At 42.2% G+C, this 26946-nt stretch overlaps 1 protein-coding gene across 18 annotated transcripts in view; it reads left to right on the forward strand.

Moving 5' to 3' along the window:
- LOC138060863 (E3 ubiquitin-protein ligase NEDD4-like) overlaps positions 1-26946 on the forward strand; it is a 214196-nt gene that overhangs the window by 141028 nt on the left and 46222 nt on the right. For all 18 annotated transcript variants that reach the window (XM_068926753.1, XM_068926754.1, XM_068926755.1 and 15 more), the window contains 7 exons: positions 12083-12133; positions 18084-18145; positions 18250-18352; positions 20487-20653; positions 22081-22213; positions 23477-23653; positions 26592-26666. In XM_068926753.1, coding sequence (XP_068782854.1) covers positions 12083-12133; positions 18084-18145; positions 18250-18352; positions 20487-20653; positions 22081-22213; positions 23477-23653; positions 26592-26666 — 768 coding nt within the window. The remainder of the gene's footprint in view (positions 1-12082; positions 12134-18083; positions 18146-18249; positions 18353-20486; positions 20654-22080; positions 22214-23476; positions 23654-26591; positions 26667-26946) is intronic.

Below are 26946 nucleotides of genomic sequence, written 5' to 3' on the forward strand. Positions count from 1 at the left end.
TGAGTTTGGAGGAGGTGACCCTTGAAAATCAACCAACTCTGCTAACCTCTCTTCTCTCCAGGACTGTCCCCGCTGCTCTCTCATGTAAAGGGCAACTCCCCTCCTTGCCGTCCCGGCCTGTCCTTCCTGTATCCAACCACAGCAACGCTCCAGTCGTGTGAGCTATCCCACCACGTCTCCGTGATCCCAGTGAGAACTGCGCACAGACCTCCACTTCCTCCTGTTTGCTCCCCTTGCTGCGCACGTTAGCGTACAGGCACTTCCGAGAGGCACCCGGTGGTGCTCGTTTCCCAGAAAAGGCCTGACAGCTTTCCCCATGACGCTGTCCCATCGACACTCCCTTACTTATGTGCATACGCGTGGGGTGGTCCCCCTTCAGCCCTGTGCTGTTGATCACGAGGTCTCTCCTGTCCACATCACCTTGCACCCTTTGCTTGCCCTCCTGGCCCACCCCTTCCTCACTTGATTGTTGGTCGTCATCTCCATCCCCTTTTTTTCCTAATTTAAGGCTCTCCTCACCAGCTTGCCCTGCCTGTGGACAAAGATGCTTTTGCCCCACTTGGGTCAGGTGCTTTCTGTGTCTTCATAGCAGTCCTCTGCCCTCAAGGAGGGCTCCATGGTCATGAAAGCTGAATTGCTGTTGTAGACCCCAGCAGTGCAACCAGTTGTTGACCAGCAGGATCCGTCCGGTCTTCCTTAAGCCCCTTCAAATTATTACATGTAACCATTTCCCTGTGGAAAGTCCTTACCTACCTGTGTTGTACCTCTGTTATTTTCTGATCATACAATTTCTATTTAGGCTGACATGAAGCTAAGCTGGCTTAAGTGTCCTGTAATGGTTACTCACATATGCTCTGCTGTTACTCATATATCTTGTCCTGTTCTGTTTCTAATGGTTACTGTGCATGTCCTGTATTACCTTATACTGGTTATGACATTCAGGCATACTTCAAGAATTAAGATCAAATAGCTCTACATCTGAGGTAATATTTGTCTTTTATTCCAAAATCGAATGCAGTACTCCAGGAAGAAGAAATCTTGTAAGAAAATATAAGGGAGCCAGACTTTCATTGGCACTTGCTTATCTAGGACTTCATGCACGCCCAGTAGTTTTCCGGCTTTACTTGAAACTTCCCTTTCCTAAAGGCTGCTGTATCTAGTCTTGTATTTCTGGTGTTTTTCTTTTTCAGACAGATCAGAACATTTCTCGTGCTCATGAAAACTGAGTAGAACCCTTCTAGAAGGGTTGTCTCTCTGAATTAGAGACTGTTCTATAAATGTGTTATCAGTTTGGTTTTCAATTAGTAAGGGCTTATGACTGCTAGAGTAGACGTTTCCCTTCTGAAAAACACATAAACTGAACTTTTCAAAATTAAGATCAATTCAGTACTTTATTCGTGCTTTTTCTATTTAAACATGACTCCTGTTTTGTGTCAGTAAAGTAGATTTGCTTTTATAAGTTAATTATGATTCATGTGTTGAGATGGAAGGACACTTACTCTGTTTACAAAATGTTTGTGACTCTTCGTTATCATTTGTTATTAATCTCACCATTTCAAAAAAATATTCTTCCAATAATAAACAAATTCAGTCTAGTTACCAGCGTGTCTACAGTTTGGAAGGCAAAAATGATGCCAGTGAAAAAGCTGGAGTCTAATCTTTAGATAGATGTTGTCCTTTTCTAGTGTCTTTAGAGTGCTTTTTTCTCCAAATGCACAGAGTGATATTTCTGGGTGAAATGCTGTAGCTTTAGAGTAATGCTGTTCATTTTTCTAAATAAATTTTCTTGTAAACAAGTCAGCAGAAAGATAACAAATTAGGCAAGAACCCACGAATTGTTCAGCGTGAGATGCTCATCTATCAAGTAGAATTAAGGTGCACATATACCTTCCTAAATTTCAATTAACTTTTGGTGGTTCGTACTAAGATACTGATTGATGCTTTCCTGTCCATACTTTTTACTAGATGAAGGGCTTATAGGACGGTGCGACTTTATCCCTGGCTTTGGAGCTGGGATATACATCAAGTTGCAGGCTGACTTTTGCATGTGTTTAGCTAGAGGGGGTCACCTTGTCATCTGAATGTTACCCTGAATGTTTTTTTCACATTGTAAGTTGTTTGACACAAATTAGAATTTTAAAGTAGCTCTGTTGTTGTTTCTTACATCTTTTCAAGTCACTTAATACTGATAATGCTTAATAATAACGGTGTGTTTTGTTGTGCCATTGCCTTTAATGATAGCTATCTTCTAAAATTGGTCACTAACAGTACTGTAGGCAAAACATGGCCAAACTCTGCTGCATAACAAAATTATGCATATATTTACTCTGTTCTAAATCTTTCAAGCCATTCTCTTTATTTTATTCCAACGGTTACGACTTATGCTAGTCATTTCTAAAGAAAAGAATATTTACTTCATTTGTTCAACTTAGCTACAAAGACGTGAATTTCCTTTCTTTTCAACTTCCTTCTGCAAGCACTCCGTATTTATTTTAGAAATGGAAGATTGGAAAGATCCTTTTGGTTGCTCCTTTGTTACCCTATGGGGAACATAGACTGTTCTGTTGTTGTTAAAAATGAAAGGCGTCCTGTGTGAGAAATACTAAAGCAACATTGATAAAAGTTCAAATAAGACTTCAGTTAATTTACACTCTGTGAGTCTGCACTAGAACACTTACTGGCATGCAGAACACAGCTAGTATTACATTATTACACCTTTATGATAAAGTGATAAAAAATTTCCTTGTTTTCTCCACCAATTTTAGACAGAAAAAGGTTTTGCAATGAAATGGAAGTTTTTGAAAAGGCATAAATTTAAGCTTTTAAATATTTCATTTTCAAATATTTCACTGGATGCTTGTGATTTTTTAAAAAATGTGTTTTACTAGGTAGAGTGCGATAACATATATTAGTAAGGGCATTTATTTTAGGTAGTGTTTGCATATATCCCCTCATCACACGTTTTAAATGTTGCCTTTCTAAACGACAAGAAATACCAGGTGCATGAGCCTTGCTGCTGGTACTGCTCCAGCAGTACCTTGCCTGGGGAATTCCTTCCTGCTGGAGGCGAGAAGGTTTCAGCGCAGTCCGGTTCCCCCGTGCGGGCTGGGCGCGATGTGCCTTCGAGGAAGCTTGAAGTTCCTGAGGGCTTGGGGGCCGGTGGGATGGGTGGGAACAGAAGGCACCAAGGGGGAAGTGAATCACTCTTCAGTGGATGGTTTTTCCAAGCCTCCGTCGCAGTCCGCGCCGGCTCCCTGAGCTCTGTGCCCCGCTGGCTGTTCGAGGGCTGCGTCCTTCCTCCCGTTGGCCCTCTCCATGCGTCTGCAGTCCTCCTCACGATGGGCGGCGTATCTGCCTGCAGATCTTGGTTTTGCCGTTGGTGGAGATCTGCGAGTTTCAGGCTAGAGTGGGTGGTTATTTTCCTCCTACCTTTCCTGACTTCTGGGAGCTTGGAGGGCCTGTGCTGGTTTGTTCTTGCACTGGATTTTATTAAATTTGCTCCTGACCATTGCAGTAGCTCCTTGACTTGCTCAGTTTTTGGTATTGTTTACGAAGTGGATAGTGTTCAGTGACCAGTTTGGCTTGTAGATTGAAGGGAAGCAGTTAGTATTAGATTATATTTTACTTTAGATTTAAGGAATATGAGAATTGAAAGGGGATTATTTCTCCTTATTTCCCTTTTGTTGGACACAAAAGAGATTTATGAACGTCAACCAGGTGTAATACTAAGCATCCTTTTTTCCCCGCTGTAATTTGTTGGATATCTGAGATTTTGTCTACGCTTGGGATCGGGTAGCCGTGACCAGGTGTCAACGCAATGCCTGCGTTGATGTAATGGGGCAGCTCGTACCCAAGAAAATGGAGCGTGGACAATATCAAACTTGTCTGGTTATTCTGAGCACACAGAAGAGAAACGAAGGAGAAATGGAGTATTGGTTTTCTGCGAGATAGATATGTAAAGAAGCTAGATGGTTGGACAGATTAATGTTTTCTGAATAGACAGGAAGTATTTCGTCTCCGCCACGCAGACAGAAGAGAGGCGGTCGCCTTTCAGTTTGAGAGAGCTAGCAGGAGAATAGGAGAGCATGAAAAGTAATGAGATTGTACGTCCTCAGTAAAACTGAATACGGTAACTGCCAGTTTTTAAAAATAACATTCCCTTACTAACACAAGTAGCCATGAGCTTTTGTGTTGCCTTCAAATGTCTTTATTCCAAAGTGGGTTTATGTCCTTTAAATCCAAATTAAAAGGAATGGTGATAACCACGCTTTGGTTCATGGCATGGAGCACGCAATAAAAATAAAACTTCATGCCGCTGTACAAAAGGGGAGTCTCCGTCTTACAAAGCGGGCGGGCTCATCTTTTCGCTGACTTTGTTCTCTTCAGAAGGAAATACATTAAAATAAAGCCTTGACGTCTGGCAGGTGATCGCTGGAACAGAGGAAGGCAGAGCTATTTGAAATTGCCCTGGGGTGTGAAAGAGGAAATAAGAAATCCCAGTGTCGCTTTTATTGCTGTGAAGGGGCCTCTCGGGGATGCTGGGGCAGGGCCGGGGGGAGGCGTGTTGCACCACACTGCACCATATTGCACCGCACTGCATCGCACCGCACCGCGGCCCTGATGTGCACCAGCGCCTGGCCAGGGCTGCTCCAGGCGGGCATTAAGGTTTGCTTTTAAAAATGTAAAAATTTGGCTGGTGGCTGCAGTATCTCTCCAGTGAACTAGTTTTTCCTTCTGTCTAGTGTTTCTTTTGTATGTGTGTGGTTTGTTTTGTTTGTTTGTTGTTGTTTAAAGGCCTGTTTAACCTCCTCTAGGTTTATGCACCGACCTGGAAAAGACCACTAATGGTCATCACCGCCCTGTCAATAGATCTAAAAAAATATAATTTGATAACTCTACTTGGTAACTGGCACGCTGAAATTATCAGAAGTTTGATAAATATTATTTGAAAGTAAACAAATAAGAAAGTCTTTATCATAATGCTGAAAAGCATCTTGAAGGTATCTTGCTTTCCATGGTCTAACTCTAAACATACCTTCCTGTCCTCCTGTGTTGTCCCCTTCTTCTGCCAGTCCTCGACTATGTCTCTGGGTTTGGAGTATTTTCATGCTCTTGTGGTACGGATAGAAATAAAACGCCAGCAACTCCAAAGCGATAGTGAAGACACAGGGAAAAACCTGGTGCTGGATGAGCAACCCAGGGGAAACCTCGGTGCTGGCCGAGGGTTGGGTTACAGACCGGAGGAGTTAGGGTTTATTCGCCGAGCTCTGCAGTCTCCCTAGGGTGGCTGTTTGGTGGCAGGGCAGGAGCAGCGCGGAGCGGCGAGGGGGGCCCCCGCCGAGGAGGTTCCCGCAGGGCTGGAGCGCTCTGCTCCCCGTCGCGCTGGAAAGGCCGAGTGCAGTGTGTGACACGTGGAGGAACTGGTCCGGAAAGGAGCTTCTGATCCAGGCAGTCCAGGCCTCTGCTACTGATAAAAGACGATCGTTTATCAAACTGTTATCTTAAAAACAATAGACCAGAGAGGAGAAATTGCTCCTTATTGATATGCGCAGTCTGGGCGCAAATCAAGGTTTTGTGAACACAGTTTATTCGCGTTATATAAGGATTCATCACATCTCTCCGGCTTGGCACTTCTGCCAAAGCCTGTTACTATTGAAAATGATTTCACCGGCCACCGCTTGAGGAAGCGACTGAGCGTAGAGATGAAAGGCGTGTTTGGAACAACTCTTAAAACATGGGTTTTTTTTGTTTTGGGGGATTTTTTACCTTCCACTTGTCAAACTCAGCCAATTCTAATGGTCTTGTAGGAAATCCTGGATGTATGTAGTTCTTGACTGCTTGTGCGCGTGTGTTAGCGGAGCAGTGCTCCCTTCGGAGGAGAGCAAGACATCGCGAGAGCTGCTGTCTCCTGACTGACCCCCGGTCCAGGGTCTGCGTAACGAAACAAATACTTCAAGGACTTTGTAAACACCAGGAGGGTAAAGCTAAAAGCTATGAACGTTTATGAACTATAAATCATACTTCGCTGTCGTGATACATCTTTTGTAATGCGATATTGAACATTAGCAAATATAATCATTCAAAATAAGTGAAGGATATATATTTTCCTCATAGCTTTATTCTTGACTTCCATGGATATCATTGGATAAAACTGCCCGGAGGATAATGAAGAAAAGTAAAAATCTGTTTTAAGTTGTAGGCTGATAATCACCTGCATGCTGTTTCTTCACTGTTAAAAGTGGACTACTGAATAACCTTAAAAAAAGATTAAAATATGAACAAGAGTTCGTGGCGTAATATACAGCTAAACAGGCAGGCTTGTGTGTCCGCACTTTTTAAATTTAGTGAGAAGGAGATTCTTGGAATAGACGTAATCATAGAAGAAATGTGAAAAATAAGTCATTGGAAACATAATACATGATAAAGTAAGGAAAAGGTTGATGTGTCCTGTGAGGTGACTTATCTGGAAGCTCAGACCCCAAGACAAGAAAATGGGGGCTCTCTGCATGGCTATTTTTTAATTGAACTTCATTACTTTGTTAGTTTTTGAGCTTATGCCAGGAAAATGTAACTTTGAAGATAATTAGTAAACTTAAAGTAGTGATGATTAGGAATTTGATAAATGGATACATAAGGAGAGATTGAAGACAGATATCATAGGTAGATGATAGCTCTGAACATCTTACCATCATACACTTTCCCAGTACTTTCGTGTTTAAATGCTGTTGGTATTTTGTTAGATAGTCGTAGTCTACAGTGAGAAATGCATAAAATGGTCATGCATATTAGCTCTTGTTTCTAGTATTTTTTGCTATTTTAACTATTTAGCTCTGTTCAGTGTCAAGGAAATTTTGGCACAGCAGAAGGTTACTGTGCGTAATCTAGCGACAGTGGCATTTCAGTTCTGTACCTTGCTCCATTTTTACATTGTCCCCAAAACTTCTAGTCCCATTGCTGTTTGGCAGCCACAGTGGATGAAAATGTGCCACAATCCTTTCGTTAGTTGTGTTGAGCTCTTTTCGTGATATTCTTAACTTGTGTATGAAATTTATTTTTCTTGCAAACTAGAGTCAGTAGCATTTGCACTTTATAACAAATGAAATTATAGCATCCATAGTTTACTGAATTGCTGAATTTGGAGGTTAAAATGATGGTTGAGAACAGTAATGTCTGTAGATAAACTGCTTTGTCTAAAAATAACAATAATTAGGAATATTTGTTTAGTAATCAGAAACTCAGTGCCTAAATGTTAGAAATGTTGGAGGTCTATAGGGCACAGTTCCTTTTACAAAACAAAAATGTTCCCAAATGCTAAGCGTGGATAAGCAGAAACCAAAATAATTCTTCTTGTAAATGTATGTTTGTAGTCAAAAGTGTAGCAGAAGGATTCGCCCGCGCAAGGACCTCAGGTCTGGTGAAGACGACCGTGTTCCCCCTAGGATTGAAGTAGCCAAGGAAATAATTTGTTTAAGCTGTCGCTGCAGCTGACGGGCAGAGGGAGGACAGAGCTAAGGGCTTGCTAATGGCTGGTTCCACCCTGCACCACAGCCACCCCGGTTTCCTTGTAAGGCTGCTTTTACTTTTTACTTCTGAAAACTTGGTCTAGGTAGAAGTGAAGACTTTCAGTGTCCACCTGGAATTTGCACAGTTGTCGTAGCCCGGTTGCAGTTGTGGCTGTGGCCGCCGCCAGGCTGCGGAGCCGCTGGAAATCCCGGCAAAGTCAGCGAGTCCAGGTGGGTGCAGCAGCTCCGGGGCCTCGGGGCTGCGTCCAAGTCAGGGCTGTGGCGCACGTACAAGCGTCTTTACTCGCGGCATGCGTCAGGTGCATCCGGCTGGGTACTCGCAAGTCATCTCTGCAGCACAAGCCTGTATGGGCCTGCTGTGAAAACCCCGGAGGGAAGCGCGTAGAGTCGTCTCCTCGTCCCGGCTGCCTGCGCCAGTCGGTAGTCTGCCCCTCCAGCCGCGGGACCCTTCCCCGCGCGCGCCGTGACACCCCGTCCGGCCCTGGTCGCGCTTCCGTGTCTGACCAACCTGAGACTTTTCCCTTTCCGTGAGCTGGGCTGTTCTTGAGCCAAAAGCTGCATAAACAGATCTGGAAATAGATAGGTTTTTCAATGAGTAGTTGCTATTTGAGTAATTCTGCTGAAGTGGGAGGCGGAGGGTGCTTGGTATTTGCCAATATTAAGGGAGAAATTGTTAAATTCTCTAAAAGCAATGCGTGTTGCCAGGTTTTTCTGATAGTTGCTAGGAAGAAGATTACTAATCAAACTTCCATAATCAAAAATCTGTTAGGTATTTCTGTTTAAAGATAGAAAGAGTGTAGGCCCTTTGGTGCAGGTATTCTTTTCATGTTGCTGTGTGGGCATGCAGCACAGTAGCATGCGTCCGTGCTTTGGCGATCTTTATGCTATCTTTGTAGCAAAAATAGCATTCTTATGGTGCTACCATACAAAATATGGATTTTAATATTAAACTTAATGCCCTGCTATGACAAATATGTAAACTTGGCTTTAGAGCAGCAGTATGCACTTCCTGGAATTCTGTGCATAGTGTGGTTATAAATAAGCAGCAGGTTATTTGGGAATCACTAGGGCTGATATCCTGTATCATAAACAGTATCTGGGAGAATTTTTTTTCCCGGACAGACAATTGATTTTTGATGAACGCAATATATTTTTTTTTGAAAATTAGTATCTTAGAAGATTAATGAATACCAAGTGCGAATCTAGTTTTCTTTATTCTCCCACCTTGGTGACTGAAAAATGTGTATGGAATTCAGTTGATGGGGTTATGAATAGCACTTTAAATACCCAGTAATAAAGGTAAAGCTCTGATGGAGAAATAGGATAACCTAACGTTACCAGAGTTCATTTGATTAACGTTCTGGCTTCTTGAGTGAAGTGTACAGTCTTATGCTCTATATAGGGGCCTGAAAATGCAGGATTGATCTGTGTATGATTTTTCTAGGCTAGATGATTTAATTGGCAGCAAGTAAAAAGATGAAGTGGCAAACATTGTTAAGTCCTCAAAAATAGCCGTAAGAAATGTCAGAAATCAGAGGATGTGCGCTTGTGCTGATGTAGTAAGCGGACACGATAGGCCAAGGCAACGCCGTTGCGGTTCCGAAGGAGCGTGGTGTTCAGGTGGTTGGAGCAGCTTTGGAGACGGCTTTCGAACTCTACAGGAGAGCTATTGAGAAATCTTGTTTGATTATTGTTTTTTTCCTCCTGCTGGAAGCTTTCCTTGTTAGCCCTTCTGTGGAGATGTAAGATATTTTAATTTACCACAACTAAAAATCTTTTAACTTTCCGCACAGAAGTGTTGGGAGCATCAGTCCTGTTATACTTGTCACCTTTTTCTAAAGATTTTACATGATTAATACAGTCTATTAAAGCCAGTCAATCTGTTGGGAAGCTCTTTGAGCTTGCTGTATACTACAGAACTGGTGCAAATCTGATTGGACTAATTGCATCACTGAAGGACAAGGAGGGTCAGGTTTTCTCTGTAGTCTGCACGTCAGTAGATTTTCTGCATTCAGGTGGGCAGTTTGAAAACAAATCCACAGTAGTGCTTTACATCCGTGGAGCTCAAAGCAGTTGACAAAGGAAGATGGAAACAGTGGGAGACCCGGATTCAATAACCTGCTGGGTTTGTCCAGAGCTCTAAAAATCCGAAGCAGATCCTGGGAGGGGTGTCCAAACCTTCTGGGTTTTAATTGACCTGCCTGATGGAAGAGATTTACCTGTTTTCTGGATTATACTTTGCATGGTGTGCACCTTAGCTGTATTACAGCTTGTTAATATTGCCTTTATTCAGATAGGATGCTTATGTAACTGCTCTGATTTTGCTAACACCAGCGTGTTTTGAAAGAATGCTTTGCTGCAACTCGCATCCGAGAGACCCTTGTGAGATGCAGAACCCTACTGGCATTCGAACTGACTTGGTTTTTCCAGATTACTGCTGTAGATAGCACACGTTGCCCTTGACATATGCAAGGTAAACAAAAGCAGTAGATTTCTGCTTTGAATTTTGGAATTGGAATTGTTCAGGCCATCAGTTTTGTTGGAAGCTGTTTACAGTAGAACAGTAATATGCAAGCGGTATTCCAGAAGCATGGAGTTGCATTTTATTGTCACATTTAAGGTATCAAAAGTGTGACTCGTTTATTTTCTAGTTGCTTTTAAAAATAAAGTAGAATTGATTTAAGAAAATAGTTTGCTAAGAAATAATTTTTAGATATCTAGTGCTGCTTTGTAAGCAGTTCAATCATAAAGCTAAATGCATGTATTTTTGAGGGCGAGATGACTATGGAAGCTAGTAATGAGCTCTTACATTTCTTGCATTCAGCTCACCAGTTGAGTGCTGATTAGTTCTGCATGTTGCTGAGACTTCCATAAGGCACTTCACTTTTGCCTGTAGTACTGTATTTTCAGTGGGAATAGGTCTTTTGTTCTGAACACAAAGTCAATCTCTAATAGTACCATTATTTCTCTTGCAGAACATTGTTAAGAACATGGGCAGGATTAGATGATCCACTAGATTTAAAAAAGCATATCTGCAAGAAGTTGACGTTTTTTGTTGCTCTTATTGTAAACATTGTTCTCGAAGAGCGTTTGTCCTTCATTAGTATATTTAACATCATTTTAAACCTATAAATAGCATTAAAATCGACTATATTCCTGCAAGATGGCATTCACACTGACAATAAAAATTGTGAATGCCTTTCCTGGAGCTGCTGTTGCTAGAAGGTATCTCCTTTGCAGCTGAAGCTGTTGGTTTCAACAATAGGAGCTCCTCAACAAAGGAATTTCTTCCTTTGAATTTCTTAATTCAGTGGTCATCGCCATTGACAGTTTAGTGCAGATTTTGACTTCTCAGATGGTATTGGTCACTGTTGAATCTCTGATGTAAACAGATAAAAATGGTATTGAGGGGCTTGATCTTTTCAGGTGTTTAATACTCGTAATTTTATCACACAAACACAAAACTATATTACCTGCCCGAAAGGCTTTACCGTTTCGTTCTTATGTGAACCTACCAGTCTTGAGGGTAGACTGACAACCGGTGCATGTTTGGATGACTGTTTCTGTGCACGTCCCCTGGGGTTGAAGATGAGGGACAAGGTGTATTAAGTGACTTTTTCCAGACCCTCCAACTGTGATCAAACTGATGGTGAAGAACTTTCATCTCTTCTTTTTATTCAAATAAATACAGCAAAGTAGTATTCATCATCTTTATATAGATATAACTTGCATAAGTGAATTTGTGGTGACTCTGTGGCCTGCATGTTGGTATAACCACGTCCACGTGCCTTAACTGAAGCGGCGTATGAGAGGAACCAACAAGGTGTGACGTGCAACACACCTCAGGTCTTCGGGTGGGGACTGAAGGATTGCTCAGCAGACTAGTTACGGGGATGTGTAACTGTAGCTCACGCAGTAAGCGTTCCAAATTACTGGAACAACGTTCTTTTTACCTTTTTTTTTTTTTTTTTTAAATCTGATACTTATTTCTGCATGGTAAAGTGATAAAAACAGTTTTTTTATTTTGGGGAATATGTTTACAATTCATGCAGTTCTATATTGCCTGGTTGGCTGTTGGACTTTTTCCTACTCCCAAGAGTTATCAAGTTTTTATATGAGATTCTCTTATTTAAAACAAAAACAAAAAGGTTTAACATGGATGTTTCAACTATATGGTGAATGGTAATTTCACTTCACTTTTGAAATGCCTGTAGAGACTATAATTTACTTTACTTGGTGCATTGAATTATGCATAGGTTGTCAGAGGAAACATTAGGAGAAATACTTCAGTGTTTAACGTACACACTGTGGACTAAGAAACTGTTCTGGAGTGACGCAGAAAGTGCTCTGCTGAATGAAATAGGTAAATTGTCACCACAAATAACGTGCAACAAATAAAAGGGTAGAAACCAGTAATTGCTAAAATAACGATCCTGAGCCATCTTTATTCTTGCTTCGTTGTGGCTAGATTGCTGTTTATCACTTTTTTGCTCTTGCTGATTTAAAGATGTACTTAAGAGGTAAAATCACTCCTCTTTCTGTTTTTTTCTGTTTAACAGACTAGAGACGACTTCCTAGGCCAAGTGGATGTGCCGCTTAGTCATCTTCCGGTAAGCAGTGCTTTTGTCGCAGTGTGCTCTTTTGCCATCACCAGATGTGAAAAACTTTGATGTTAGGCAGAACTTATTCCCATAAGAAGTGCAGTTAATTTTTCTTAAAGCAAGCATTCCCGAGTTAGCATTGTAAGCTTAAAGAAGAGTCTTCCAGACACAAAGCCCTACCAGCCACAGGAGTTTTGGAGAAATTGTTCCCCTTGCGGAGGCTAGAGAGACAGGAATTTTCTGACATCTGTTAAATTTCTCAGCATCCAGGATTTCATCCACTTCTCATCCTGATGGCTTTCTTAAGATCCTTGGCTGATCTCAGTCAGTTGATGGATGACGTGTGGCCCGTGGACTGGTCATTTCTCACCTCACCATCTGTGACTGTTGTGTTGCTCATCTCCTGGCTTCTTTCTTGTCTTGCTTTTCCCTTACAGTTGGAACAAACTCCGTTTTTTCCAGAACTTTTGTTAAAAAGCGTTATTTTATTTCATTTTTTGTCCTACTCATCTTTCTAATTATGTCCATCTAAATTATGTACTGTTAAGGCTATGGGATGATTCTTTTTCTGTATTACTTCAAACTTGTAGCCAGTAGCCACAGACTGGTATCAGAGAAATTGCTGAACCATCATGAGAGGTTCTTAAGAAATTACTGAAAACTCAGTCCATCTGAAAATGTTACAAAAATTACTGATATTTGACCACAGCAAATTTGATTAAAATCAATTATTGTATTGATTACTCATTGGAAATATTATCCAAAGAACTCTGACAGAATAATGCAAATACAGTGTGATATTCATGAGTGCCGTCGCACGTGTAGCAACATTAGACATTGATGTTAGGCATTATTGATAATAATAATTGTAAAATCTATTGTCTTGTCAGAGCATACCTTATAGTTTTTAATATGCATGCATATAGCATTTAACATCTATATATGTATAATATAGCTTATTTCTGTAAGAGGTGTTAACCTGTAAGAGGTTCGCTATGTGATAAGGTAAGTGTTTTAGAGTTTTTTTCCAATTTTAAACAGTTCAAATACATTATGTAAGGATGGAAAAAAAGGAGTCCACTTACAAAGGGAAAGCTGATACTTTTTTTTTTTTTTTTTTTTAAAGTTACACAGTTTGACTATTTGGGCTAATGCCTGCTTTCAGTGTCATCGTTTAGTTACAGATGTTTCCTGACACATCAAACCGTAGCATTGTAGCGGTACCTCGGCATATTTTGCACGAGTAGGTCGAGCCTGGGTTAGCGAGGTAGGACAACTCCGTGCTTGGCCACTGGGCTGTGAATGAGCCATGAGGATGGGAGGGCTCGGGACGCGTCCGCCCTGGGAAGCGTTGCGGCGAGCGCGTGCGTCTGCCGGGGACTGCCGCCACGGCTGCGTCGTTCAGGGTTATCCCAGTACGTTGCGAGCTCTCGCTGGGAGAGGTTACGTGCACAGCAGACAGAGCGTACGGTGGGTATAAATCCAGGTTTTACGGCTCCTGACGCCGCCGGCTCCCCGGCTGCAGTTTAATGAGCGTCAGCTGGGGCAGACCCTGGCCGTTCATCTCCACCCGCTGGCTGCCTGCTTGGCTGCGCGGGGACGGCTGCTCGCGTGGTGACCTGGATCTGGGAGCTGGTGGGGGTTATAAATAGCTGGTTAGTTTGGGGTGGTTATTTTTAACTCGGACTAGCCCCTTGGTCCGGTTTATCAAATGGCCACACAAAGGGTTGTACCGATAGCCAGGGAAGAAACTGCTGAAACCAGCGCTGCTGCTGCTGGACGGGGCGCTCGGGCCCAGTTAGCGACTGGTGTCGCTCTTGGGAATGGTCCCGTCAGGTGACCTGCGGAGGTGCTCTGCTGCTGGACACCAAGTTCACGGGGACACGTGGGGTCAGAGGGAGCCTGCCGTGGGGAAAGCCAGGGAGTGCAGATGAGCTGAGCAAGCTTCGGGAATCCATGGAAAATCAGAACGCTGCAGAAACGTGGTGGCATAGTCTTTATTTCAGCTGTGCTTGGTTTCTTTGCCAGCAGTAAGAGTTCCAAGAGCAGATAATTACAAATAATTGAGCTGGTATGATGTGGGACACTGAGCCCGATCGTTTTACTGCCAACAGTTAAACGTTTGGGGTGGTTGATTTGGGAGACGGGTTGGGCTTTTTTTGTTTATTTCTTTTGGTTTCTTAAGAAACGGAGGGATTCCAAGTGTGAAGCTTTTCCTGTAATTCTGTAAAACTCCAGCTGCCCTTTGGTTTCCTTCTGGCGCCCAGGATTCTGCACAGCCGCAACGCAGCAAGCGCAGTTGCAGCCTCGACTAAGTGGCCTTTCCACGCGCTGTCTAACCCCGGGCAGCGTCACCCTCCTTTCATTCCAAGAGCGGAGAAGTGACCGAGCTCTGGCTCTCTGGAAATTATATCTTAAAACTCCATCTTGAGGTTTTCACAGATCCCGCTTTTCATATAACCTGCTCCCAGGAGGAAAGTCCACGTTCAGGGACTAGTGAACAGTGCCCTCAACGTAATCTTAGTCCGATGAAGTCAGTGATTTTTAACTAGTTTGTTTTTAAAAGGCATAATGAAGATGGGTATTTCACGAGGAATTATTTCACGCAGAGCCTGCCATCAGAGGAAGCAGAGCGCTGGCACGCAGAAGGCCCCCGGGCCGTTCAGGCTGCGTGAAGTTTGAACTTAGCCTCCGTCCGTGCCCTGGGCTGACAAAGCTCTCTGCCTCGCTAAGAAAACTTGCTTTAGTAGGTATGAAGTATGCGTCTATAGTGCTGCCATCCTGCGCTGCAAAGCACGCCGCCGCCAGGACGGTTTGCAAAAAGAAGTAAAAATGGGTAATTTACTTCGTGGATACATTTGCTTCGGTTTCAGTATTCCAGTAGTACTGTACGACCTTTCAGGTTTTTTCACTTATTAGTCGAAAAATCCAAAATGAGCTTTGCAGAAAACGTTTGTGCCAAAAAAAAAAGTTTCTTTTGTCTTTTTGTACTCACATTATACTGCTACCCTAGGCTTCAAAGCTTGATTGCATGACTGAAGAAAGCATTTAAATTTGAAAGCCATGGGGGACACAGTGTGAAACACAACAGTTGTTTTTCATTTACTTTACAAATAACAAAAAATACACTTTCTATTTCACAAAATTTTCCATTTTTATATATCAGTTGTTTTATACTTGGTATACGTATTTTGTGGTATTTTGTTATATATTTTGGATGACTAACATTATCTAAACAGAGATTTGTTTTTAGTTAATGTTTAGTAAATGTTGTACAAGTTCATCTTAACAGCGTCCGTGAGGTTGGAGGGTTTTTTGGAATTGGGATGTGTGAACATGGTAATTATGGAAGGTACTGAAAGATGTTTACATCAAAATAAAAGTGTCAATTTTAGCAGGAGTACTTTTATTTCTTCCTGAATTTGTCCTCTTGCTATTGATGGACCTTATTGTGGGGGAAGCGGGTGGGATGCTTTATAATTACTTTGACACTGATGTTTAGTTGGATGTGGGTATTATGGCTGTTGGCCTATTAATTGCAGTAGTTGAAGAATATGATGGAAGGATCAAAAACATACTCTGATGAAGAGAGGTCACTCCCCTCTCATCATATGTGCTGTATTGCATGGGATTATTTTGTCAACGTGTGTATATTTCTATTTATATGAAGGTATCCATACATGGGAAATGTGTATGTATACATTATCTCTCAAAATAGCATGTACATAATGGTTTAAAAAAACCCTCCAGTATTAAGCTATATTTGTCCTGCAAACGTTGTGCTAGAAAATAGAAAGTCATGAGAGACATAGTGTATGTGCAGTTCGCAGACCCAGGTAGGATCCTTTTTAGTAAACTTTACACTTTCAATTAAAAAGCAGCAGCAAGAGTTGAGGCAGAGCTGCAGGCGTGTCGCGCGCCCGGTGCGAGTTGCTTTGAGGAATTAGCAGCTTTCCGGGTTCCTCCATGTTCTGTCGGAAGGCGACTGCTCTGCTCTCTCACTGGGGCTTACCCAGCACGTGGTCACGCCTGCGTCTCTTTCTAGCTCCTGTTTAAGCAACAGAACGATAAGAATATTTTTTGAATCATTTTAAAGCTTCCTGCTGTCTTTACGTAGAAAAATCCAAGACCGTAAAATTTCCTGGCGCAACTAGTGTGCTGAAAGGGCAAAGTTTTGCAGCCCAGAGCTCCCCATCTCCTTCCGCTGGGGCGCGCTGGAAAGGGAAGGTGATTCCCAGGCAATCCCTTGGGATTCTCACCCTCCATGTTCACAGATTACTTCTTCAGCTCCAGAAGCCACTTTTTTCTCCAAAATTTCCCCTGGGGAAGCTGCTGCTGCGGTCTCAGAGCTGGCCCAGCAGCGTCCCCACGCGGGGTTACCTGCTGGGGGTGAGGTCCCGCGCTCTCTAACGAGGAGCTGATTACGGGACACTTAACTCAGGTGTGTGCACTAATTTGATGCTCAGGGAAGTGTGTTGCATAATGCCTTTCTTTAGGGTCTAATACATATTTTGCTCATTCGTCCCTTCAGGGCCTTAATGAGAGACTTCAGGGTGTATTTTTAAACAAACGTTTGCTTTCTCATTCCAGCTGCGCTGCTGATATGTTCGGCAAAATCCTCCTTCTGCCCTAATACAGTTTTGCTACCTGTAAAATCTGGCTAAAATATTACCCTTTATCTGCCTGACTCACAGATGGTAGTACTAAAAACAACGCTTCATGACCACGCGTGCTTTAAAAGTCCTGTTGGTATGCTTAAAATCACCTATTTCTCTGGGAAAATGGGAAGTCCGCCTCGCACCGACCGAGTGGAAACGCGACGCAGGAAACGGCTGGCAGGGAGAGGGCTCGTTCGGTGGGATGAGCGTCTGTGCGGTGCCTGATCTAAGAGCTGATGGAATTAGTTAGGATTCACTCTGAAATTCTTGTTGGGTGTCTTTGAAATGCGGAAGACGGTAATGTTTTTAGTGGATAATAACCTGGGACAACGGTTACTCTGTGTTCAGAAAGGTGTAGTCAGGGGGCTGGCCTGAGCCCGTGCTCCTGCTCGCGAAGGCAGGGCTGGGAGGGGGTCCACGGAGACGCCGTCGGCTTTTAGCGGGTGGGAGCAGCGTTCGTCCTGAGAAGGACCTGCTAGCTTTGCGCGCTCCTTTTGAGATGAGTTTGGCGTAGGTTGGAGGCACTGGATCTCAGGTCGTGCTGGAGCGCGTAGGGCGCCGCGGCCGCACAGTCGGGCAGCGTAGAGGAAGAACCAGGCGAAACCCCCGAGATGAAGGCTGTGCCTGAAGATCTGATTCGCGAGTTTACCTTCTCTTTTATCAGCGTCGAGTTTGGTTCCTAGGACGTCCTTGACCACAGCCGCGGAGGCTGTGACTCACCGTGATGAGTGAGAGGGGAAGTTCTCTCGGAACAGACAGTTTTCGAGGATTAAGGCTGTATGAGTCCTGTAATTAAATGGAAATCAGAAGTTGTAATCTGTCAGCCTGTTAATAGTACTTACCAGCGTCACAAAGGACTTGAGTCTTCACTGTTTTTGAAAGTCTCAACTGCTTTGAAATAAAAGTGCGTTTGATTTAATCTCTCCCTAACGTGCTGGAAAAATACTGCTTCGATACTGAGGCTGCCGTTGGGTGACTGGAGAAAGCTGGAAGAGTTGGTTTAGTGGGTCTTTTCCACCTTTTTCTGAATTGTAAATATTCGCGGGCGCTACTACGAAGGACAACGGGTGCAGCCTGTTGCTGATATTCGCAGTGACATCTAGCGGACCTGTTACGCCACTCTGTGTTTAACATTTGCTAATGGCAGCTCTTGCTGGTAGAGGGCTGTCTGCAGTAACTCTGTTATCTAAACAAAGCGTTTCCTCTGGCGTTTCTACTGCGTCTGTGCTGTGAATGTTGTTTACGTGTCTCTGAACGTGTGGGCAAGCCCTTTAATTTGCCGTTTTCTTAAATGCTTACAGACTGAAGACCCGACCATGGAAAGGCCATACACATTTAAGGATTTCCTTCTCAGACCAAGAAGGTGAGGGGGAGGGGCTTTTAATGTAAAAACGTTTCTTAATTCAAGGTTTATTATTTGCAGTTATTAAAAGGCTGTTGAGTGATACGTACCTCCTTGCCTTCTAGCCACAAATCTCGTGTAAAGGGTTTCTTGAGGCTGAAGATGGCTTATATGCCCAAAAATGGTGGCCAAGAGGAAGAAAATAATGATCAAAGGGAGGAATCAGAGGTAAGGCACTTAATGAGGAGTGGACTAGTTTCCTTGACTTCTTTGTATCGTTGTTATACGTGGGGAGATGGAGGCATTAAAGGTTCAAATATAATTGTGGAAAAAGTTGTACTTTGAAAGATAAAACACTGGTATAAGCTTATTCTTCTGCTTGCTTTTTTTCTTTTTTCGTTTAACTGTAAGCTCGTGTTTTCAGATATTTTAAGTGCCACAATGAGTTCTGAAGTCCACTTGACTCAGTTACGAGTTTTTTCCATTTCATGAAAATTCTCAAGGCCTTGTAAGTCATGCAAAGTGGACAGAAGAATGCAGAAAATCTACCCGAGCGATTCATGTCTGACACGAGCATGATGATCTGGGTTAGGCGAAGAAGTACCTCTTCTCAAAAGTCCATTTCGAATTGGCTGCTGCAATGCGTTTTCCTTTATTTCCTTGTTGGGGCTGACTTCAGGAGCATAAAGCTCGTGCAGGCACAGCAGTTGCTGCGCAGTTACCTTGTGCTGCAAACCAAATGTTTAAAAAGACGTCTCAGCGCTCCCTCAGCTGTCCTCCGTTTTAGGGATTAGCGGCAGTTGGGACTGACAGAGTGGATGTGAGCCCAAGCTTGCTGCAGGTGCGAGCAGCCTGCAGCAGTCACCTCTAGCAGGAGGAGGAAGGCTCGGCTCTCGAGCGTCTGATGAGCTTGCCTTCCCAAAGGTCTGCCCAGACCCTGGTGCGCGCACAACTGGCTGTTTCTGAGTCGGTTCTTGAGCTGCGCGCATTAAAACAGCACCTCAGGTTCATCACCCAGCCGGTACTAAGCTTCCTCTGGATCTCGCGGCAGGGTCCCGCCACTGTTGTTGCTCTGAAGACAAGAGTTTACAGACTCACAAACAATGACTTTTGCTCTCTCATCACGTATGAAAAGAAGTGTGTGTGTATATAAAATAATTTTATGTTATATATATATGTAAATACAGAGGTATATGTCAAAGTTATATGTAGTCACACACACAGACATTCAAACAGCAAAAATATCTAAATCTAGCATTCATGTAAATTAAGAAATTTCTAAAAGTAACCTGAATTATCTTTGTTACTTGAAGTATCAGGAATTTTAGAGGTTCTGCTACATTGTTTAGTGTGTGTTTTGGTGTCAAAAGTACATTTTTATGACTTTCAAAAGATCCTCCTGACTCCTATAAGATAATGCCACAAAGCTCTGACAATGTCCTGTGGAAACGGCGTCTCCTGTTAGTCGGTAGTGGTGAAATGCTTTTAGGCTTCAGTTAATCAAAACACTTACAGCCGTTATTTAATTTGGCACATTTAATTTTGCAGAGCAGAGGGAAAAAAATATTCTCACCTCTACCTGAATTACTGTAGGCTGGAAATTTTTGCCTGTACAGTCTTACCTAGGGGATGAAAGTTGACCTAGAAAGAGCCCGAAATGGCAGTTAGGTGTCAGTTTGCGTTCAGGTAGGTTAGCATGTTAAAATCTACTGGGAAGCACTTAGGAAACACACATGCAATATACTTTTTTGTATTGAAAGCTATATAATGCTTTTAAAATAACATTAATTTTAGGAGAGAGTTTTTTTTCTAAGCTTTCTAAGAAAAGGTGTGTTGGAGTGATCTGTGTGCCTGTGTTTTGGCCTGCTTTTGTTTTGGTTTTTTTTGCATGTTTTTAACTGCTGTCGGTAACTTCAACACCTTTTGGCCAGCTTCCGTTAAATTTGATAGAAGGGTTGTGTGGAGGTGGCGAAGGGAATAAGTTCATATATGTCTTAGGCAAATAGCAGCTGGGAAAGAGAAATGAGAGCAAACGATTACCCTCCCTGAGGAAAAGGCTGCGTCGGGAGTTCCACGTTTACCAGTTGTTTCTGTTTGGCTTCGTGGTTGGGAATCTGCCCCGGGCCACCACGAGCACTCACCCAACTAAGTTTGGGCATCACTGTTGTAAGAGACCGATGGGATTTTAGGTTTTTTGTTGTTGAAATGAGGCACCCTGTGTGACAGTGGGCTTTATTCTATTTCTGTATGAACGCTTCACTTTGGAAAAATTTCAGAATCTGTACCTATACGCTAACATAAGCAACAGCGACGTAACTTGTCAAACTTTATAATCTTTTTTTTTCTTCTTCCCATTTCTAAGCATGGATGGGATGTGGTTGATTCCAGTGACTCCGCGTCTCAACGTCAGGAGGAGTTACCACCTCCTCCGCTGCCTCCTGGCTGGGAAGAAAAGGTGGACAACCTGGGACGGACTTACTACGTCAACCATAACAACAGGACTACTCAGTGGCATCGACCAAGTTTAATGTAAATGGCGGCATAATGCAGTAATTAGTGGGGGTGTGCAAAATTATCAGTAAGAGTAGTGGGTTTTTTTTTTTTCAGACAAGCATTACTATTCTGACAAATTCAGGGTTTACTGACACATGAATCGTGGGGTTCGCTAACTGGAGGGAAGGCTAGAAGCAATATAGTTGTGATTAGTATTAGAAATTCAAAATAAAACATATTTGTTAATTCCACTTAAAAAAAACCTCTAAAACAACACAGTCTGTCCAAATTCCACTGAAGTCAAAGGACATGTTATCTTCGTGATGCTGGGATCAGGCCCATGGAGATGACCTCTCCTTGTTGCTTAAGTGTCTTGTTTGATAGAATGGGAACAGTAAGAAAATCCTTATTAAATGTAAGGTGACTTGAAAATCCTACGTTGGACACTGCACCTTGACAGGCTTCTCCTGGCTGTGGGGATTCAGGAGTAAGACTGTTAACTTGCTGCATGGAGTGCTCCAGGTGAAAAGAGTTACAACGTATAGTATATGAAACAAGATTTGTGGCCTCTTTTACTGAACGTTGTTGGTTGTTTGGAAAAATAACAGGAAGTTGAAAAGTTTAGGGTTTTTTATTTGTTTAGACTCTTCCCTCACAATTCAGCTTTATGAAAACAAAGATTGTTTTTAATTCTTCCTTAACCTTCCTTACAAAGGTCATATTTATGAAAGCAGTAAATATGAATCGTAATCGCCACAAACAAGAGCTTTGCTCGCATATCCCCTTTTGATATGTATTTGACAACCCTCGTGCAGTTCTTGTTTGCAGTGTGAGTTACGTGTGCACCTGAAGGTATCCTTTGGCGTGCAGGCACGTCAGGGAACTCTGTGGGGAAATTTTCAGAGGAACTCCTGAAAAGAGCAGTTCTCCTTTGCATTGGGGATCTTTTCCGGTGGTCACATTAGATAACTTGCAGTAGCTGTATTGAAAGACCATTCCCCTCAGGCCTGCTTCCTCAGCAAGATGATGTCTTGGTACCCACCTTGGAAGGAATACCAGAGTGAAGGAGTGCTCCTGTAGACGTAAAGGTTGAAGGAAAAGTAAAATCTGGAATGATTCTGGTTATCACAGGAAATGATCAGTAGTGGAGGGTTAGTATATTTGCATGTGGACTTCCACTTCTGCTCCGCCAGCTTTGATGGATAAAGAGTGTTAATTTCCAGTATCAGCATGACTCCCTTGAGTTCTGTGAAGTGCTCCAGGTTTTACTTACTTTAGATTAAAGGGCTCGACTGCCTGCTCTTTATGAAGCCTGACGTATGCAAGAATAGTCCATGTTGTATTATAATCCAAAGGATAACATGAGATTTTGAAAACAGTGGACAAAGTAAATGTTTTAAGTTAACATTCGTTATTTTCTTGCTCTTCCCTCCTTCGCGTTCTTTCACGTCCCCACTACCCAGTGATGTGGGCTCGGATTCAGACAACAACATCAGGCAGATCAACCAAGAAGCAGCCCACAGACGGTTTCGCTCTCGGAGGCACATTAGTGAGGATTTGGAACCAGAACCGATGGAGAGTGGAGACATTCCTGAAGTATGTCACGGTCTTGGTTTTAAGAGTCAAACTAAACTCCAAGCTGACGTGTTTCTCATTCGTAAGCTAGTTTCTATAAATGTGCACAGTAATGTTTTTACACAGTTTTTGTAGAAACTGCCTGCATAAAATACCATGGCAGACAGAGCCATACTTTCGAGTTCACATGCGTTTATGGGTGACCGATATTGAATGCACGATACTAAATACAATACAAATGCAAGGACAAATAGTTATAATTCCAAGAATTTCTTGTTACATGCAGTTTGATGGAAACATGTTTAATATTCTGCTTTGAATAAAAACGGAAAAAGTTCTGAGAAGTGGGGAAAATAAGGCACTGTAAGCAGGGGGTTTTTTTGGTAATAATGTAAGCTAATAGAACCTTGTGATTGGAACTGCCATTTATTTAAATTTTCTTTAGTGTCATGAATTAGTGGGAAAAGAAGGTGAGTTTTTTTTTTACTTAGAGTTTTGAGATACTACTTCTCAGTATGTTTATATAATTTATGGTTAGACTAAGTAAATGAAGTTGAGTGGATTGTTGTTTAAAGCTCTAATGGCATTCAGTTTTAAGGAATGTTTTATTTTACTAGTCACAGACAAAATTCTTTGTGAAAGTTATCTTTGGTTCTCTAAATGTTATTCAGAGCAAAAAATGGATTGCTTTTGGATTGGATAACTTTTATTGCATTCATTGGCTATTAATAATTGATTTGTAAATACTTATGAACACTTTCTAGTATGCATTTTATTCTGAACTAAAATTAACGGTTGTTTCTTACAGTTTTTCGTAGCACACTGCAGAATTGGTCACGTTTTGAACCCAATTTTGATTCGACTATATGTAACGACAGCTGGTTTTTACTTAACATTTCATCTGCATCATTTTCCATGTTGAATTGTAAAGCATTGTTTAATATCCACCGTGAAGAACGTTTTGAAGACAGTATGAAAACCCTTTATTTCCCTATGACTGCTTCCTACTGAGTAGAATGCTTTTTTGTGTGTTTAGGGATTAATTTATTTCATTTAATAGTAATCACATTAGCAGACCTGAAAGCAGCATTGAAGATGCATGCCTGTTTCATTATTTCAGTTGATAACAAGCCCATCTGAGGCTTTTCATAGCTCTTTGTACTGCAGAAATAAGTAAAATGCCAGTATTTGATGCAGCGAGGTAGTCATCTGGAAGGCATACTGAAAAGAGAGACTCAGTCTGCCTTTTTAAATGCTAAACAGTTTTTTTTCCTCTTTTGACAGCCTTGGGAAACCATTTCAGAGGAGGCAAGTGCAAGCGGAGATTCCTTAAGCTTGTCACTACCGCCACCTCCTGCGTCCCCAGTGTCCCGAACCAGTCCTCAAGAGCTGTCTGAGGAGCTGAACAGAAGACTTCAGGTCACTCCTGATTCCAATGGGGAACAACTCAGTTCTTTGATTGTACGTGACATGCTCTGCTTTCCATATAATCCTCCATTGCTATAATCTTCTGTTAGCTTGACATAATCTGAATCATTTACATGGACAGTGGGCTTAGGAAAACCCAAGCACACAAGTTAAACCTGTCTTCAAAAAAAGCATCTGAATTTTACCATAGAACAAACTGCCTTAAAGAACAATTAGACTTCCTCAATTCGGGTTTAATATTTTCTTCTGTATGGGTTTAACTTCGGAGTCCGCGCCAGTTATACCTGAGGTGAAACAAAATATATCACTAGAGAGTATCAAGCTAGGACTTTTCCAAAGGAAAGAGGAAAAAGTGCTAATGCTGATCCTTTTCTGCAAAGAACTTATGCAGTAGATGTCTTGCAATGATTTGAATGTCATCTAGAGGCTAGTTCAGCAAATTATAGCTCTGATGGCTAACCATCTGCGTAAAGAGACATTTGCGTCTTTGTAGATAACTACAGATTTCTGTAGGCCTTCACTTGGAGGGCAGGAGGCTAATCACATAGGATCAGTGGCCAGTGGCAAGATCAGGATCTACATTTTTTTACATTGAGAATAAAAGATAAATAGTATATCTACACAATTATCTTAATTAAAATAATTCAGTAATTATATTCATGTACGAACTAGCTGTTCTATGAATCATTAAGTGATAACATACCAGTGCAATAAAAATTACAGACCAAACTTGCAAAGTAAGGAACTGCCCAAGTCAATGCCAAAGCATTTAAAATCCCTATTACTGTACATTATCCAGAGTAGCAGAGGTTTGGGATACTGCAAATAATGAGAAAAAAAACACATAATGAAGTTACTGTAAGGTGCCATGCCAAGACACTCAGAAGATTGCAAATGAAGACTTAGTGGGTCAGCAGTGTTTAGCCCCAGCTCATCTGTCATACGAGTCCTGTCTCTGAACTGTGCTTCCCAGAGCCTGGCTGCTGTGAGGGCTCATTAGCCTGATCCAGCACTTAAATCTGAGCTGGTTCCATGTGAATGAACAGTGCTTGCCCTGGGCTAATACATCTTCCTAACTCAGAGGTTGGCAAGCACAGTCCAAGAACTTCATTTGGGTAGGTAGGAAAAGCTTGGCAGTACCAGCTGAACACAAGGTGTTCTAGCCAATCAATGCTAGACTGGCTCTGCATGAAGCTCTCTCAGATGTTCTGAGCTGAACAGAACAGCTCAGAACATCTGAGAGAACATCTGACTGTTAGCTGTCTAACTTACAGTTGCGTTTCCCCGACAGCGTGCCCATGTTAATATATCCAGACTGACCTTTGACGGTTTTGTGCAGAGACAGCGTCGGTGTTATCCATGCATTCATTAATTTATGACACAGCTAAATTGCCAACAGATAGTTCAGAGGCGATTTTATGTGCGTGAAAAAGTTACTTTATCACTCTTATATATCTTTGTAATGCCAGAATGCACTTCAGACTGCTGGTCACTGCATTTGTCAGACAAATCCTGTCACATTAATCTTTAGCCTAACGGAGAAGCAATATGGTTTTTTTTAACCCTCTGATCTTTTAGTAGAGTGTGCTTTTAAGACTGATGATACTTTTGAATAAGAGCTGGCGGTTCTTGTATATGCCTCTTAAATAGTTTGCTTCATGGTGTTGCTTCCCTGTCTCTCCGTGGTGCATAGGAGCGCCCATGTGAGTTGTTATAAATGGGCTGGGTCATTTACTTGCTTATTAGAGCATTCTTATTCATACTGTTTATGTCCAGGAAAGAGTAAAAATGAGGTTTGATTAAAAATGAGGTATCAGTTACGCAAAATGATATGTTTAAGAATTACCCAAGGCCTGTTTCTGTGTGTGGAACTTGCAACCTCCGTCAAACCACACAGAAAAGCAATGGAGCAGGGTATTCAGAAATCAAGCAAACACCAGCTAAATTTGTCATATTTCAGTGCATGTGATTCACGTGGTATCTCTAATACAACACCACAACCCCAAATAAACTTCCCATCATCCTCACCATTCCTATCCAAAAGGAAAGAGAAAGTTGAGCCCCCATCGCAGTTTCTTCACCAAAAGGTGATTTAGCAGCAGTGCAAGTAGCGTCAGAGGAAGTGTACAGTTTACCCAAGGTCACCTTCCCACAGAAGCTCCTGTGGTCTCTGATCCTCCATAGCCACTGCCTGGTAGTTCCAAGGTTATCTGGGATATTATTTAAGTACGGGGCCTTCTGAAGGTGCGTGCTCGTCTGAAACAAGGGTTTGGTATGTGAAATACGGCAAATGTAGCAAGTTACAAGGCTGTTCCTGGGAGGCTGGGTTGTTGATGCCAGCAAGAGAGAAGGCATTTTCAAGGAAAAGGCTTTTTAAATGCTGTGGGTTTTTTTCCCCGTTTTATGGGATTTCTCATGAGGGTAACAAAAAACGATGACGTTAAGGCATGGCCTGAACATTCCAGATGTCTTGTGAAACTGGCACGATCTATGGAGATATTTCAAAATTAGGCAGTCACAGTCCCAAAATTGTTGGGGTTGGAAGGAACCTCTGGAGGTCCAGCCCCTGCTCCGGCAGGGTCAACCAGAGGAGGTTGCCCAGGACTGCATCCAGGTGGGTTTTGAATATCTCCAAGGATGGAGACACCATAACCTCCCTGGGCAGCTTGTTTCAGTGTCCAGCCACCCTCACAGTGCAGAAGTGTTTCTTTAAGTTCAAGTGGAATTTCCCGTGTTTCAGTCTGTGCCCATTGCCTCTCGTCCTGTCACTGTGCGCCACTGAGAACAGTCTGATTCTGTCTCTTTTATTCCCCCCCCCCTGATATTTATACACGTTTTTACCATATAAAATTCTAACCCTAATGGTTAATTTGGATTTGGATTCAAAGTAAGAAAAGTAAAATTACTGAAAAAAATCTGTATGTGTTTTGTGACAATGTAATTTAAAGACATCTTTCTTTCTCTTTTCCAGCAAAGAGATCCTTCTTCAAGACTAAGATCTTGCAGTGTAACGGATACAGTTGCTGAACAGTCTCAGTTATCCTTGGTAAATCAAAGCTAACTTTTATTTCTTGTTTTTGTTTGAATATTTTCTGGTTCTGAATGGCATCTTTTCCTTTGGCTATGAATTCAGATCTAGATCAGGTACTAGTACGGACATTTGACTTTCCCAAATAGTAATGGATACCAAATTCATAGCATCATGATCAGCAAGTCAAAAGGTGAAATCTATAAGACAGAAAAAATTTTTAGACTGTGAGCATAGCCTGTTAGCACTGTCTAACTTTAGCTGTCTAACGCAGAAAGTTTGCTTACCCGACTCCTCG

The sequence above is a fragment of the Struthio camelus genome, chromosome Z (assembly GCF_040807025.1).
Source record: "Struthio camelus isolate bStrCam1 chromosome Z, bStrCam1.hap1, whole genome shotgun sequence".
NCBI lineage: Eukaryota > Metazoa > Chordata > Aves > Struthioniformes > Struthionidae > Struthio > Struthio camelus.